Source organism: Anopheles darlingi, chromosome 2 (genome assembly GCF_943734745.1).
Source record: "Anopheles darlingi chromosome 2, idAnoDarlMG_H_01, whole genome shotgun sequence".
Taxonomy (NCBI): domain Eukaryota; kingdom Metazoa; phylum Arthropoda; class Insecta; order Diptera; family Culicidae; genus Anopheles; species Anopheles darlingi.
The window spans coordinates 20,462,092-20,478,014 of NC_064874.1; the positions used below are offsets into that span (position 1 = coordinate 20,462,092).

At 52.9% G+C, this 15,923-nt stretch overlaps 1 protein-coding gene across 1 annotated transcript in view; it reads left to right on the plus strand.

Moving 5' to 3' along the window:
- The window catches only part of LOC125948880 (helix-loop-helix protein delilah), a 24,546-nt gene extending 13,895 nt beyond the window's left edge, over window positions 1-10,651 (plus strand). Inside the window, exons 2-3 of the mRNA XM_049675402.1 lie at window positions 1,495-1,541; window positions 8,167-10,651. Of these exons, the coding sequence (XP_049531359.1) occupies window positions 8,218-9,672 (1,455 nt within the window). The 5' untranslated portion in view covers window positions 1,495-1,541; window positions 8,167-8,217 and the 3' untranslated portion in view covers window positions 9,673-10,651. The remainder of the gene's footprint in view (window positions 1-1,494; window positions 1,542-8,166) is intronic.
- The last annotated feature ends 5,272 nt before the right edge of the window (window positions 10,652-15,923 follow it).

Genomic DNA, 15,923 nt, shown 5'->3' on the forward strand with positions numbered 1-15,923 from the left:
GTCACTCGTTTTATCAGTCTTATCCCCGCCGAACGACGAAAACGACAACGACGTCCACGACGACGGCGTCGTTGTCGTTGCAAGCAAAAGAGAACCCAAAAGAAGGGGCGATGGGGTGAAGGTGAAACCTTGCCACCAAACCCCCCCCCCACCAGCATAACACCAGCATACGCCCTGGCCCCCGGGTCGAACCGAATGCGAATGTTGTTTGCCTTTAATTGCCGTTCGCCAGCTTCGCAGCCAACTTTGACAGAAACACACACACACGCGAGCACGCGCGCGTGCGTTTCCAGCAAGGATACTGGCGGTGAACCGTTTTACTTTCCTTCCGAAATTCACCTGTCGTTGCTCCGCAAGACACTCCGCGACCACGAGGGGCCCTCGTTTTTCCTTCTCTTTGGTCGTCGCGACAAGTGCCGCTGCAGCGCTTTGATTTAGGATGACAACAACACTTCGACAGCGACAGCGATGGCGACAACTTTTCACGAGCCGCCGCGCCGGTGATAGCAACGCAAAGCAGTAGTAGTAGTAGTAGGCGCCGTACGGCGATGGCGATGGCGACGGCAAGGTGTGAGGCGTGATGATGGCGTCCTGCTGCTGCTGTTGCTGCTGCTGTTGCCGTTCACTTTGGTCGCCAATACATAGCAGCACGGCCGGAATGTGGTCTCTCTCGCGCACCAGAAGCGGTCCGGAATCCTACCTCTGGCACTCTCCCCGGCCGTGAGGGGGATAACTGCAATTGAACGAAACCTGGCACGAGCGCGCCACTCGCGTTAATACGGATGGTGGCGCGTCTCTGATAGACTTAATTGTCAAACGGTTTTTGACGGAATTGCTTCTCCACCTTCTTCTTCTCCTCCTCCTCCTCCTCGCGATGAGATAAGGAGCCAAAATTGCCAAAAATGGGGAAAAACAAGCGGTTTATTGCTCCAACGTTCGGCGCCACAGCTGCAGCGCGGACATCTTCAATGGCCACTTTCTAGCTCGTCTGCTCCTCAAGGAGGATGACACCCCCCCTCCCGGTTTGACGTCTGGGGGCCAAACACGAAAAACAAACTCAAGGCAGTCTAGCTGACGCCGAGCGGCCAAGCGCTCGGATTAGAGACGAGACGCTCTCCGAAAGGGATGAGGCCGGGTTAATTAAAGTTTATGGGCGACATGTTGGTTGTAAATTTGCACGACCTGCGCCGTGGCCACGAGCCGTCCGCCCTCGCTCAGACCCTCTCCCTCTCTCTCTGCCTCTCTCTCGATCGTGTCATGAGGTCATCAAAGTGATAGCTTCATCCCAGCGGCTTTTTTATAACCCCGACGCGAGGTCGAAATTCCCGCCTTTATGGTATCGCCATTTTGCATCAGAAAACGCACGATCAAACAGACCTAGGGGAGTTCCATTTCTTCTCGACTTCTCAAACCACTTGAATGAGCGCTCAGATTGATCTATCTGTCTCTTTCTAATCCTCCCTTCTCTTCTCCTCTCCTCTGGTCTATTTTCAGTAATGTCTCTGACAGCGCGGAACACTCGGTCACGATAAAATCAATCGGTAAGCCCTCTCAGCATCCCTTATCAGCACAATACCTGTCACAGATGGGGACGGACTACCTACCTAACCTCTAAATGTGTAACGTCCGGACTCTCCTGAGGAGCGTTATCTGGGAGCTGTCATCTGGCGACGCTGTTGCGGTGGCAGTTAGCAGCAGCAGCCCTTCTCCTCCTGCGCTACAGTCCCATACCATCATCATCATCATCATCATCATTTACATTGACATCTCAATCAAAACGCATTAGACCTGCGACAGGGAAGCCAGTACACTCGCTCGCTCCCGCCCTATCGCCGGATCGGATCTCCGTAATCCGAATTATCTCGTCACAGTAGTTGTCGATGTCAGTCGATGGCTAGATCGAGCGGCCAGTCGTCTGTCGCTTGGACTTGGACTACTGCAAGCAGCCCGACCTGACCGAAGCAGCCACGGGTTTTTCCCCGGTGGTGTTAAGATCCGTCAGCCACCTGATCTGATGGGCCCACGGGGCTAAGGCACTGGGCGGTGAAACCTGGATCATTGGATTTCATGTTGTTCATTAACTGCTAATGCACGGCGATGACCACGGCGGGGACCACTCTGTCAGTGTGGTTGCTAATCACTGTTACTGGCGACCGACCGACCGACAGTCCCGGGCCAGTGTCCGGTTATCGCATCTCGGATCTTGAATTCGGTGATCTTTGATCGGAGCGGCACCTGGCGGGAGACCTGGCGGGGTCCTCAATGGCCGGTGCGCGAACCGGAGCCGGTGCCGGCGGTTGATTAAGGGTCGAGTAATTTGTTGATTTGATGTGTGCGCGAGATAACCCATTTGAATAAACTACTTGGCGACCGCCTTGTAGTCGCGTCGATCCGTTGGTCGGTCAATCGAGGAGACGTTTAAAGTGCTTCTCGTTCGCTTCTCGCGGAACACTGAGATTTGTCACGTGGAAAGAGAGAGTGAGTGAGAGAGAGCGATGAGACGAGACAAAACAAGATGCTCCCGAAGCACTGGTGACACACTTTACGTGTCTTGACTTGGTCCGTGGTCAACAGTGTCCAGTGTCCTGACGCTGAAAGGCAAGTGCAAACAGCGTACATCATAGGAAGGCCGGCGACTGGCGTGCTGCGTCACGCGTCATCGTGGCAATCGTGAAGTACGAAGAAGAGACGGACGGCCACGGATGCGTTGCAACCGTCGCCTCTCAAAGATACCGCCGCCGCCGTTGCCACCGCCTCAAGGCGTTCCCCAATCAGCTTGACACGATCTAAAAATGTCGTCGATTCGTGGCCGTCGCATCGCACGTGAGAGGATTCCATAAATCGCCGCCCGGCGGTGGTGGTGGACAACGCGGCCGGCGTTCCCCTTTGGCCGGCATTTCACCTTAACGATACCACCCTTCCGAAGTCCGTTCCGTTTGCCGCTAATGATGCAGCCGCGAATCGCTCGGAGCTCGATGGATCTGTGCTCTGAGTCGCTTTGCGCCGGATCATGACGATGACGACGACGACGACGATGATGATGGAAGCATATTTAGGTGCATTTCGGGCAATGGTATATTGTTGGACGGACGGCAAGGACGGGGACGGGGGAACGGGGAAAGATTGACTGTCGGTGAACTTGCTACCACGCAGATTCCGCCCCAAAGGCCCAGGCCCAGGCCCAGGCCCAGGGCTGGCTGATGTCCGTAAAATTGCTTTCGCGTTCCTTGCGGAATGCTTTCGCGACCCCCGGAGGGCCCAATGTCGTACGTCGCGGGGTCAAAACTCCGGGCTTGGCGTTGGCGATGCCGATGCTTTGTTTCTCTGGTTCGCCGCTCGGACTGACTGACCGACCGCTGGTCATAAAGTCGCGAACGTGCGCGTGTTGTCGCCAATCGCCGCGCAAACAAAGCAAGCGTGTAAATCATCTGTCATTCCGTTAATAAGCGGCGCGGCTGTTGGGATTTGCTTTTCGAATTAACTTTGTACGACAGTGGCATCGGCATCGGCATCAGGCGTTGGTTCCCTTGCCAATTTGCTTTCGTTTTTGTTTTGCTCCTTAACGAAAAAGTGCAGTTTGATTGCTTGGTATCTAGCAAGTAACGAGCACAGTAAGTGCCTTGCAGTTGCCAACGTCACGCATGACAGCTCGTGACGTCACAGTTTGAGGTTATGTCCTCGAGGTATGTCACTTTTTTTCCCAGTTTAGTGCATGTTTCGGGCTCTTTTGATGGTTTAATGAATGTTACAAAAAATGAAGTCAGACATTCAATACAAAATGAAGCATTTTTGATATCCTATCACAATGCTTTAGACGTTTTGTCTGGGACGGTGTCAAACTCATTGATTGTCATTTAATCATGTATGCAACGGATCGTTCTGTTCGTTTTGCAAACGCCATGATCTTGCAGAAGAAAGCATTTAAGCATTCATTTCACCCTGGTACATGGATTAAGCAACGTCCGATAACCCTTTGCTTACACGTTTTCGTCATTTCCGCACACGCCTGCAGCCACCATCGCAGTACGGATCGCACTCGCAGATGGCAGATAATTAAATTAACGATCTCTCCAATCTCTCCAGACCATTGGTTTGTCGTTTCCTTTAAACCTTAAACGCCGTCGCGTGCTGCTCGCCCCACAAGTGACACCCATTTGCGGAGTATTTGCACGCCTTTCGGCCACCATCGACCGGCGCCATCGCCATCGTCGGCCGGTGGTAGGTCGTAGGCCATCAAATCGGCCAACGGACGACGAACAGAGCCAGATTATGCTACTGACCTCCGGGGCGTCGGGCGTCGTTCCGTGGACCGTGGTCGCGAGTGACTCATGGAGCCCCCAAGGGCCCGCTCGGACAATCTCGCGGATGACAGAGGATCGGTACGTGCCTCGAGACGAGTGTCAGAGACATGGGCTCCCGTGCCATATAACGCGCGGTGGCCTCGTCCAAGACGCCGACGCCGACGACGCCGACGACAGATGGAATGACGTACCCTTCCAACGAACGCCACGATCGTACGAAAGTAGGTTACGTGAAGCGCGCCCGTTTCGCACGCGGCTTCTGTTTCCCAGGAATCCGCTGTCCGCTGTCGGAGCGAGGGACACGTTTGCTGGTGCGAATTCCGGGTAAAAACCAACCGAAGGGGTTCTCGATCAATCTGCAAAACCGCAAACCCCGGTGACAGACGTGCTGGTCCGGGTCCGGGTGCGGGTGCGGGTGCGGCTCGTCAAGAAATCTTTCTCCGGTGCAGCAGCAGCCTTGGCGGTCCCGGAGCGCGCGCTCGCGCGCTTTATCGATTTCTGTGGAACTCCAGCGGACCATTGCGCTGGCGAGATGGCCGATCACGATCGGTGATTGGGCGAGCGGCAAACTGCGGGCCGGGCGGCGCTTGGCTTGCTCGCGGTCCTCGTGGCATCCGCGGTGGCCTTACGCACGTCATCCGAGGCGGACAGTTTCGGGACAGTTTTCGGTAATTGTTTCGTCCGGCACCCGCACGCCAGCCAGGCGATCGTGCCAAAGATCGTGGCCAGCTCGTTAGCGAACACACAGCCGCCCTGCGCCGAAGTGTGTGTGTGAGTGTGGAGGTCAGTTCAATTTGTGTCATATTGTCGTACTGCGCCCACCGCAATGACCTTCCGTTTTGGGGCGGTGCGTGACATGAAGAGTGCTTTTCAAATGTCGCGTCAAGTCACGATGTTTGGCGGCGGCGACAGCGACAGCGACGGCGACGGATATTGGCGAATTGCAAATTCGTTTGTAATATGAAGGCGTGCGCGTGTGGGTTTGCTGGTCTACAAAACACTTCAAGCGTGCTCCAAGATTGCTTCAAACTCGGGGCCCGGCGGTTTTTGCTGGGAATCGAGGGAACTATTTTATCAACAACATTCCCGCGATCGCGCAATCCGATCGGCCGAGCGATAAGCATAAATTGTGCCGCGCAGAGCGATCAACCTGATGCTGTTTTGATCCAGGTAACTCAATTGACGGTATCGAAGGGGTAGCAAAAAAGTAGCCCGGACCATATCTCTAAACACACACACACACGTGCACACCATTTTCCTCCGTTCGCTGAAAACATAATTATGAAACATTGCTGGCATTCCGGCTGGCCGCAAGGCAAGAACGGCACCAGGGAGGCGCATTCACTCGCCGATACGCATTCGCCAACCAACGCGTTGACGGGTGTCCACACATTCGCGATGCCGTGGACGACGCGCAAATCCGATCCGATCCGATCCGATCCGATGTTTGATTGATACGTTCGAAGCCATCGATTGACAGTATCGGTTACAGTCGATCGTTTGATCGAGCCAGGACTCACTGCAGTGGTGAGAATCGAACGCCTCGCCATCGTCCAGTCCCGTTGGAAGACGACGTCCATATACAGGTGCATCGTTCTTCGCCGCGAGCTCGATCGCGAGAACCGCAAGAAGTCAATGTCCTCAAATGCAGCCCCAACGGCCGGCCAATCGGTCGGCCAGTCCAGTAAGGTCAGACCAGGGAGACGGGACCGATCGACACTTGCTGAATTCCGGTGTCACCGGCTCCCTGAAATAGCTGACCATTTCGAGCCAAACCGCTTCTTCCACTGCCCGAAAACGGTAGCCCCTGGAGGGTCCGGCAGAAGTCGATCGAAACAACCGCAATAATCGGTCCCGGCTTCCCTTATTCGGTCGGGAGTAACATTTTTATTATGGCCATTCTCGACCGGGACGGGTCACTCCGGTGGACCGGCAGACGGTCAGACAGACAAACAGACAGACAGACACCGGGATTTTTGCACCTCTTCCGAGAATACATATAGCGACTTCGTTCGAAAGGAACATTCGAATGTTTTCCACGTTGCTGGACTGTACCGTTTGGCCGCACGTGCATCGGCGCTACAGGCAACTACTCCCCCTAAGCCGCCTAAATACGATTAGTGATCGAGGATCGTGAGGTCGGCGCAAAGCAGCACCATTTGCAATCCCTCACGATCGATCGATCATCACAGTATGGTACGGTCCCCGGTTGGCCAACGCCAATTGTATTGCAAACCGGTTGACAGCTTCCTCCATCTGTCGTCCATCTGGCGGATGCTCAGAATGCAACTCGCAGCCAAGGTAACCTATCGTTGCGATTTCGATTCGTTTAGTCACTTAAATCGGCGACGACGGTGCGTTGCTTCGGCGACGATTTTGGTGTGAAATGAGCTGTCGCTAGAAATTTGTCGCGCAAATTGAAGATCGGTTTGGCGGAGGACTTGAGGTCTTGTGGTTATTACCTGACACGAACTTCAACTGTAAGCTGTAACAGCCCAACAGGGGATTCCAAATAAGCGAGTGACTCATAAAGTATGTCTCTCGAGCTTGAAGTAACCACAAAAAGCCATTACAACCAGTCGGTAGCACTGTTGAAGAGTAGCAGCAGCAGTAGCACGACCAGTACAGCTTCCAGGCAAGGTCCACGCATCCCCCGAGATGAGACGGATCTCGCACGCTACTGAAGCGAAGAGACGCTTCCTCACGCAACACAGAGAGTGTGGTTGCGGTTTGGTAACAAAACACATCAAACACCGAAAGTTGTGACCGCAGAAACGATGCCGTGTCTTGGAATTCCTCCATTTTTTTCAGTCGGCCTTCCTCATCCAGCCAGCAGCACCTTAAAGACCTTCGTGGGCGCCAGCACACCGCCCTCGCGTTATGATATCTTTGTTAGGTTATGTGTGTTGGCTCTCTCTCTGCGGGATGAGCTCACAGCTCTTGGCCCTCGACGCGCCTTTGTCAGCCAAGACGCTGGCCAAGGTTAATTGCTGGGACGCTGGGAACGAACACGTCGAGGAGCTTGCTTTGAAACCGCAGCCTACGTTGATACGCCCAGATACGACTCCCTCCTCGGTAGACGAGTGGCCTGAGTGGACTCAGTAGTAGTTCCGCTGCCTAGCAACGGCAAAAGCAACCACATCACCGACGAGCAAGTTGTAACGGATCGGTGTGATGTAGTAACTGACCTCCTCCCTTCCGCCAGCTCGCTCTCGCCCTTCTCGGTGTCAATGACCATTAATCATTGGCGAGAGTGTGGCCGTTCATCGTAATCGACCAGCGACCAGTTAGCAGTTTGCTCAAACCGTCAACCGAATCGATACGCCGATGTCAAGTGTCAGACACCACCACCACCATCATCATCATCATCATCATCATCGTTGTTGGGTGAAAAGACGCTTCCAGCGCAAAATGCGAACACAAAACGGTGCTCTTTAGAGAATTGTGGCGTGAGATAGTAGTTGCGAGAGGTCAGAAGGTATCAGAAGGGAGCCAGAAAGGAGCGCAGCAAACCAGGAAGGGCCCACTATTGTTGTCGATGATTTACAGGACGGGTTCCCTCCTCCCGGGGGGCGGTGGATAAGGGTTGATCACTTCGATCGGACCCGTGGAACCATTTGTCACTTCACGATCGCTCCGGATGGCGCTCCGGATGCCCTCGCACAAAAGGGCAAAGCCCTGGAATGTCGGAACGGAATGCGTCGAGGGGTTTCAAACAATGAAACGCCATCGCACCGAGGACGGGGCACGAGGATGTACTGCCGGTTTCCCGGAATCCCCTTTAGCGACAAATGGCGCCGAAACAACGTAAACAATCGATTTGAATGTTTTCTCTTTTTTCTCTTCTTCCCCCTTTTTTTTGCAGAATGTGCCAATAACCGGATCCGGATCCGATTTCCCCAACCATCCGCCCAAAATGCGTCACAACAACATCGAATCGATACGAGCACTGACGCACAACCAGCAACCATCGATGGAAGCGTCGATGGCCGATGCGAACAACAACAACAGCCATGGCCACGCCATCGGCTACTCACCACTGGCGGCCGATGCCGCCGGTACGCTGGCATCCGAGATACGAAAGGACGAAAAGTATTCACTCCGGCAACGCCAATCCCGCCGCACAACGCTCGATTCCCGCAACACCAATCGGACATCGGCGGCATCGGCGACGGCAGCGGCGGCAGCAGCAGCATCAACCGCATCATCGACAACAACCGGCACATCATCAACAGGAGCATCGACAACGAAGGAGAAACCACCACCGAAAGAGAAACCGAAACCCAAAGCTGCACCCCTCAGCAAGTACCGTCGGAAAACGGCAAACGCTCGCGAACGGAGTCGAATGCGTGAAATAAACAGCGCATTCGAGAACCTTCGCCGGGCCGTGCCACTGGCGGTGGCGGGGACGAGTGGTACCAGCTCACCGGTTAGCTCACCACAACAGTGTAGCAGCAGTGGCGGTGCTTCGTCGAGTGAAAAACTCACCAAAATCACCACCCTTCGGATGGCGATGAAATACATCCGGATACTGAGCGATATGTTGTCGAGCGAACGGCCAGCGTCCGGCGGTTACGACAACAACAACGATCTGGACATGATCAACCACAACGAGATCGAACGGGAGGTCATGCAGAAGGGGTTGCTGCTGCGCGACGGTCTGCTGCACGGGTACGGATCACCGGATCTTTCTCCGGTTCGTCTACAGTACGATCCTGCCGGCAGCAGCAGCAGCAGTAGCAACAGCGGCAGTACGACGACCACAACGGGGACGACAACCTCCGGACACTCCAGTGCGGCCAGTGGGAACAACTCGCGGAAACGAAGTGCAAGCAAAAAGAGTGCCACCGGTGGGAGTAAAGCGAAAAAGAGCGCACCAGCGAGCAGTACGCGTTCCTCCTCCCGGAAGCTCCCGGGCCGGGCTAGCAACAGTCAAGCGGTCAAACCGACGTTGACCTCGGGCGAAACACCGACGAGCTTGATAACGATTGACCCGGATCCGACCATTGACCCGGGTCCCGGTCTCGACACGACCGGTGATCCACTCAGCAACCTGGACGTGGATCTTGGTTCGGTGCTGGAGTCGGACAACGATTCGCTGATCCTCTCCGAACGGTGCCTCAGTCCGGGCGTAACGGCGGGACTGAAGGGACCGCACGGGTTTCCCGGTTGCCCCAACGCACCCAGCGACAGCACGGTGGTACCAAACGATAACCTGGAGTTTGGTCTGTTCCTAGAGTCGGACGCGGACTCGCTGCAGCTGTCCGAACCCTGCCTGAGTCCGCTCAGCCATCTCGATGCGCTCAACCCGTTCAACGAGCTGCTGCACACGGGCTTCAACGAGCAGACGGCCCTCGAGCTGTATCTATGACCCCCGGACCTACGGTCGGCTGTGGGAGGGGGGGTGTTCAACGCTTTTGTCAAATATGTTTACCAGCTTCTTTCTCTCCACTCCTTTTCTGTTGTTGTTCTGTACACTAAACCCTGACGACTCTGGCGTCACGCGAAACGAAACGTCCCGAAAGTAATTTATTCTCAGCGTGTCATATTAGTTAAGACAAAGCGCCCGCAGCTGCACCACACCGCCGCGAGCATCCTTCGTCCAGGCCACTCCCCGTGGTTAAAGGTGATCGCGCGAGGTGTTGGTGTGCGGTGAGGCGCAGAGAGAGAGCAGAGAGAGAGAGAGAGAGCATAAAGAAAACCCGCGTCGCGAAGTGCCATTGTCCGAAAGGTCCACTGACGACTATTCACGACCGTCGCACCGCTGATTGAGTCGATTACTCGATCGTCCCTTTTCCGCACCGGTTACACTACCCCCTACCCCGCGCTCTCCTTCCACACATTAATCGCATTAGCCGCGCGCACAAACACACATAAACACACACGCGTTATGTGTCACCGTGGGTGCGACCTGGCACGTTTAAAAGTTCGCGGTCCTCGCGGTGCTGGATGTCACGACAATTTTTGGAGGGGCACCCCTAGTTGGGCGTGCAAATTCGCCAGTTCCGCTACATTAGAACCGCGTCGATGGTCAATTTGTCACCGAGCGGTTCCCTTCCTTCGGCAGCGGTTTGCGCTGCTGTCAGGTGTCCGTGGCTGTAGTTGGAGCATCTATTGTCATCTATGGTAGCACCAGCAGCAGGTGGAGTCGGGTCTGCTTCGTACGCGCATCACGTTCGGGCCACGGAATAGTTGGATAACTGCTGGGCGTGAAGGTGTGCTTCTGCTTCCGTATTTTAATGATTGTTTTGCGCTATGTTTTCTTTTTTTCTTCTGGAAATTGAACTGGTTAAATGGTTCCATTGTGAACTGTTCCGCTCGCTAATCTTATTTCTTCTTTTTCATCTTCTTCTTCTGGTGTTCTTTCTTCTTTATCCCTCCTTTACTGCTTCATTCTGTTGGTTTTAGGATTTGAATTGCTTTACGCTTCATTTGTCTTCCGCTTTTTAGTTTCGTTTTGCTCTTTTTTTATGTCTTTATGCCTCTATTTATGTTATTCCTTTCGTAATCTTTCCTAATTTCCTTTTGTCATTATTTGTCTTTCCTCTCGTTGGCAAACGAGATTTCTTGTTTATTGGATTAACCATTCTTTGTTAAGGCATCTTATCGTTTACTGCTTTGAATTTTCTTCTATTCATACACTTCCTGCTATACATTATCTCTCCTTCAAATACTATTCTTTTCTTTCTCCCATTTACATTGGCTCCATTGTGCAACTGTGCTATTGGCCTGCCTAAAATTGCCTGCAGTAAAATTGCTCTTTACTTTGCATTGTTTTAGTTCCGGAAGCTTTGTCTTCGACAGTGTTTCTGCGCTTTCTTCTTAATTGAAACCACACCAGAAACCGTTCCCAATTCGTTATGGACGGACGTGTTCGGGTTTTGATCGATCTGCAATAAATAGCGTTTATGGTTGTGATTCAATTGTACGCTCCGGTATCCGGTAAAATTCCTCTGCAGGAGCCATACATTACAGCTGCAATCTGAATCTGGATATTTGCTCCGTTCCGCCTTCAACGCTTGGTGACCTTCCTTTTCCGATTGTTCTGCTGCGATCGTAAATCAATCCAGCCGAATATGACAATTTACAGTATAATTGGAGCGTTTGCCCTTTCTGCAGCTGCTGTTGAGCGTGCAAAAGCAATAGAGTTCTCGTACGGTCTGTGTGTGTGTGTGTGTGTGGGCCACACAGGACACCTATAAGGAATCAAGGCACTAGCTGGTGGCCATGTTGGCATCGGCATTCCGGCAAACCGACGACTAACGAACTATGCGTTCTCGAGCACGATGGCATTCCGACCTACATTTGGCACCTTATCGCGATGGTTTCCCACCGATGATGGAGACGGCGACACACACACAGACACACGCCAGCGGTCGAGGAATATTTCGTTCATTATTTTTAATGTGCCCAGCAATGGGGGGGAGGGTGGTGGTAGTGTACGCACTCCCAGTACACCACACGCTCCGGGTTTTGACAGGCTACGATCGCCATCGTGGCCACACTGTTCGCCATTCGTCGTCGTCATCGTCGTCCACTCACAATAGTAGTTCGCCGTTTCGATTGCATAATGCCGTTCTGTCAAACGGTGACGGCCGTTGTGTTCGTTCTCATTCGCGCTCCTCAGCGGCTGCAGTGGCGTGTGTTTGTGGGGGAGGGGGAGGTAAGCCACCTCCCCCATAATTCCGGCCGAGAAAACAACACCGGGACCTGCAACCGTGCCACAAACACGTGTCGCTCGTTGCACCCGTACACTTGCACACACAATCAAACGAGGTGACAAACACAACGCACGCGGCGTGTGTCACGTTTTTTATTATTTTTTATTCTCAACTAAGCCTCTGGCGAATTACGAGGGCAACAACAAAATGGTTGAGGAACAGCGAAGGGGGTTAGTTCGCGAAGGCAATGCGCTCGCAAAACCCTCCAATAAGGGTCGCCTACTACAACTACTCCGTCGACCAATGTGGTCGGTAGGCGTTACTAAGTGAATCACCGACAGCGAGCGAGCGAACGAACGAACGAGTGAGTGAGTGAGTGAGCGAGTGAGCAAAGGGTGCACTAGCGCGTGACCAGAAACACCTGCCAGCTGCCGCTGTTACCAAGGTGCCCGGAGAGGTGTGGTGTGATTCCAATAAAATGGTGCACCCCCTTCCCTTCAATCGAGTAGCCAGCGCGCTGGCACAACCGAACCGCAACCGAAAGCGCGTTTTTTTTTTTTGTGAAGTCCCACCGCAAACGATGACGAATGTATCAGGCGCACCGAATCATAAACGTTTCACATAATTGTTTGCCACCGCCCATGGCCATGCCACTGCCGTTCTCCCGGCGAAGCGACAATCTTGATTTTTGCAACTCATAAAATGTCAATCGATCTCCATAAACTAAATCTCCTTCCCTCGAACCCGGTTTCGTTTCGTGTCCACCTCGAGTTCCACGCAGGCCGGCGATTCGTGCGGCATTCGAACTTTATGGCCGCTGTGCCTGGTGCTGGCGCATGCTCGATGCTCGATCAGCATCTCAAAACGCTCCAGACAAAAGCCCCCGGCGGTGCGAGGGAACAGAGGTCGGCATCCACTCTTATCGGCCAGTAGTCATCTGTGAGATTGCATTATCGTAAAACCTTCATCACGGTTCACCTCCCCTGCCGCTGGTAGCCTGCCGCTACCTTTCACCGGGAGCTAGCTCTCGAAACCAACCAACCAACCAGCCAACCATCGGTCAGTAACGTCAGTAGTCCCCTTTAGCAGACCGCGCCGATCCGTTCGGCGAGTTGACATTCTGCTACTTTCTGCACATTTTCGTTCCTTATTTGTAGCTCTCTGACTCTGGCTCTGGCATCAGTGTGTCAGCCACTGCGCTTTGCGTTCCGGCGACTCAGTCTCTCTCGCTTATCTATCCCCTTGAATCACATTATTCCGTTTGGCGTGATCGTTCCGCATGCTCAACGATACTGGGCAATGGAATGTACGGCTTTGCATTACTGTTTAAGCTTCCAACCAGCCAGATTCCGAATACACTTTCTGCTTGCATCTTGAATCTGCATTTCCTGTTGCAACTAACAATCGAATCGAAAGTCTCAACGTCAAAAACGCACAAAAGACATCAATCAGCGGGCAAGCGATGAACCGCGTTAAACGTCTAACAACCGGTAGTGTATAGGAATTTCCCGTTGTTTACGTGTTTTCACTTTCGTTCGTTTAATTCGTTTAAGAGAGTTAGTGTCCTTAAAATGGACAGTCTCGCAAATCTGCCCAGCCCAGATTCGTAGCGGTATTACGGTATATTAGCGAGTAAGTCACATAAGGTACACATTTGTATTCCAGTAGCGTTAATGTGCGCCCCACCCCGTACGCTTACATTCCAGTAGCCAATTGTGTGGCGCCCTCGAGAGGCGCCAGCAACGAGAAAGAAGGAGAGAGAGAGGGAGAAAGTACCGAGAGCGCCCGACACAAAATGTAAATCCTTGGGAGCCTTGGGAGTCCAGTCTCACGCTGTATTTATCGTTCTAGTGATAAAAGGTAGTGTAGGGGAAAGACCGCGCCAGCATACCACGCAGAGAACCGTTTAGAACCGTATTTAGAAAACAGTCCATTCCTAACATTCCAAAAGGATGTTTCTACACATGCAGAAAATATTCGTTGCGATAAAGAAATTGGCGTATCGTATTAAAACGTCCATACATAAAAAGAATGTGTAGAGGCACTTGTCACATCGCAAAGAAAATAGAACAAACCATGAGTTTAAACACAAAAAATATACATTATTTCCGTAAAATAACGATCCTGTTCCACAAACACACCTCACAAAAAAGAACTTGGTTTTTTGCGTTGCGATAACGAAAATTTTCTGCTAGTGTAGATACGGTGCAAGGGGTTTCAGTAGCAAACAATGATCAAGGCCAAGCAGTAGAGCCACACTAGTGCCGATCGTCAATATCCTACAACCTAGAGAACGCACAGTGTACTGTCCATTCCATGACCATGACATCAGATAGGAAGAGATAACACAAACCACATCGTATCGTCGTTCCGAGAGCAAAAGAAATGCATTTTTTTTTAATCAAAAACTCAACCCGTTCGTTGTGTGTTTCCTATTCGCGTGTGTGCGAATCGTTGGCCAGAGAAGAAAGAAATTGGTAGAAAGAAAAAGAAAACGTCCGAAACACTGTGCCCCGGCGCTTCTCACGCTCTAGTAAACCAGAAAACCCGGGTAGCCGGCCGGAGTTGTGGCCCGGCGTCGGCACGTATTAGGCCGGACCCTCATCCATCACGTACGCTGCGACACACACACACACACACACACACACACATACACCCAGACACACACACACATGGAAAGTGTCTCGTTATTTTAGGGAGTGACAGGAGGCAGTGGCCGTCCCAGTAGCCCGCGTGTGGCAATAGCTAACCCGTTTCAGCGAACCAGACATCCCCCCTCCTAACGGAATTGAGTGGCGATCCGGAGCAGGAAATACCGGCCACACGGGCCGCGCGCTTACAGGAGCTGACCACGGGCTGGCGAGCAAAACGGGTATCCTTGCGTCCAGCGACCGCGGATCGATGGGAAAATGCAATCTCTGTCCATGGTTGTGACCGGTTTTTCACTCGCGATGTTTGGACAACGGTCCAACCATCGGTGGCCGGTATCGGTAAGCGTAAAATGCGTAAGACCGAGAGTCGAGTGAAGCGGGGAATGGCGGTAGATGGTCGCTCGGCATATTGATGAGCCACCGAGGGCCGGGGGCCAATGGGAACCATATCCGCGAGTGCGAATTCACCGGACGACGATGGTGTGCGCCGTGGTCGCAATGCCGTACGGTGCGGTGTGCGATATTGTTTTATGGTTTCCCTAATTGGATGCTGCCAACCATCCGAGTTGGCGTCGTCATCGTCGAGAAGGAGTAGTGGTTTAAGGAATTGTGTAACGGAGGCTGGCAGCCATTTTGGAAGGAAGGAAGCTGTGTACTCTTCCCCGGGTGTTTATGAAGCCATTGGCCTTCCATTTCATTTATTATACTAATTCTTAGGGCAGCAGCAATGGAAGCATTTCTTTTCTGTTTCTATGATTTCCAAAAACACGAAAGTCATTCACCGGAAGACGAAACCAGCATCCAAGATGGCGAGGAATCGTCGAACGGGCCGCACCCCGTCCTCGGCATAGCAGTTCTTATCCTATTGTTAGGATCGGGCTTAAGTTGCCGTTTTCCCAGCGCATAATTTCGTCTTTGTTTTCGTTCGCTTCGCTTCCCTTCTTTCGACCACACCATACCATCACCGCGGGGGGGGATCGATCGATTCCATAATGTTATAAATAATTCAATAACCGCATTCCTCCCGCCAGCCATGCCACCCCCCCCCCCCCCCCCCCGCCACCATGAGTCACAGCGGTCGCACCCCTTTTCGCGATGCGGTTCACCGCACAAGACCGCGCGTCCGCGTCGCTTGCCGAGAAGATCAATCAACATTGGCGATGTTTCACATGGGCAAACACAATGCAACAATTTATGTACTCTGTGTGTGCGCGTGTGTGTGTGTGTCTGTGTCTGCTTCTTAAGCTACTACAGTCTGACAGCATGCTTGCGTTGTGGTTTTGGCCTGCGAAGGGGTTGGTCGTCCCATT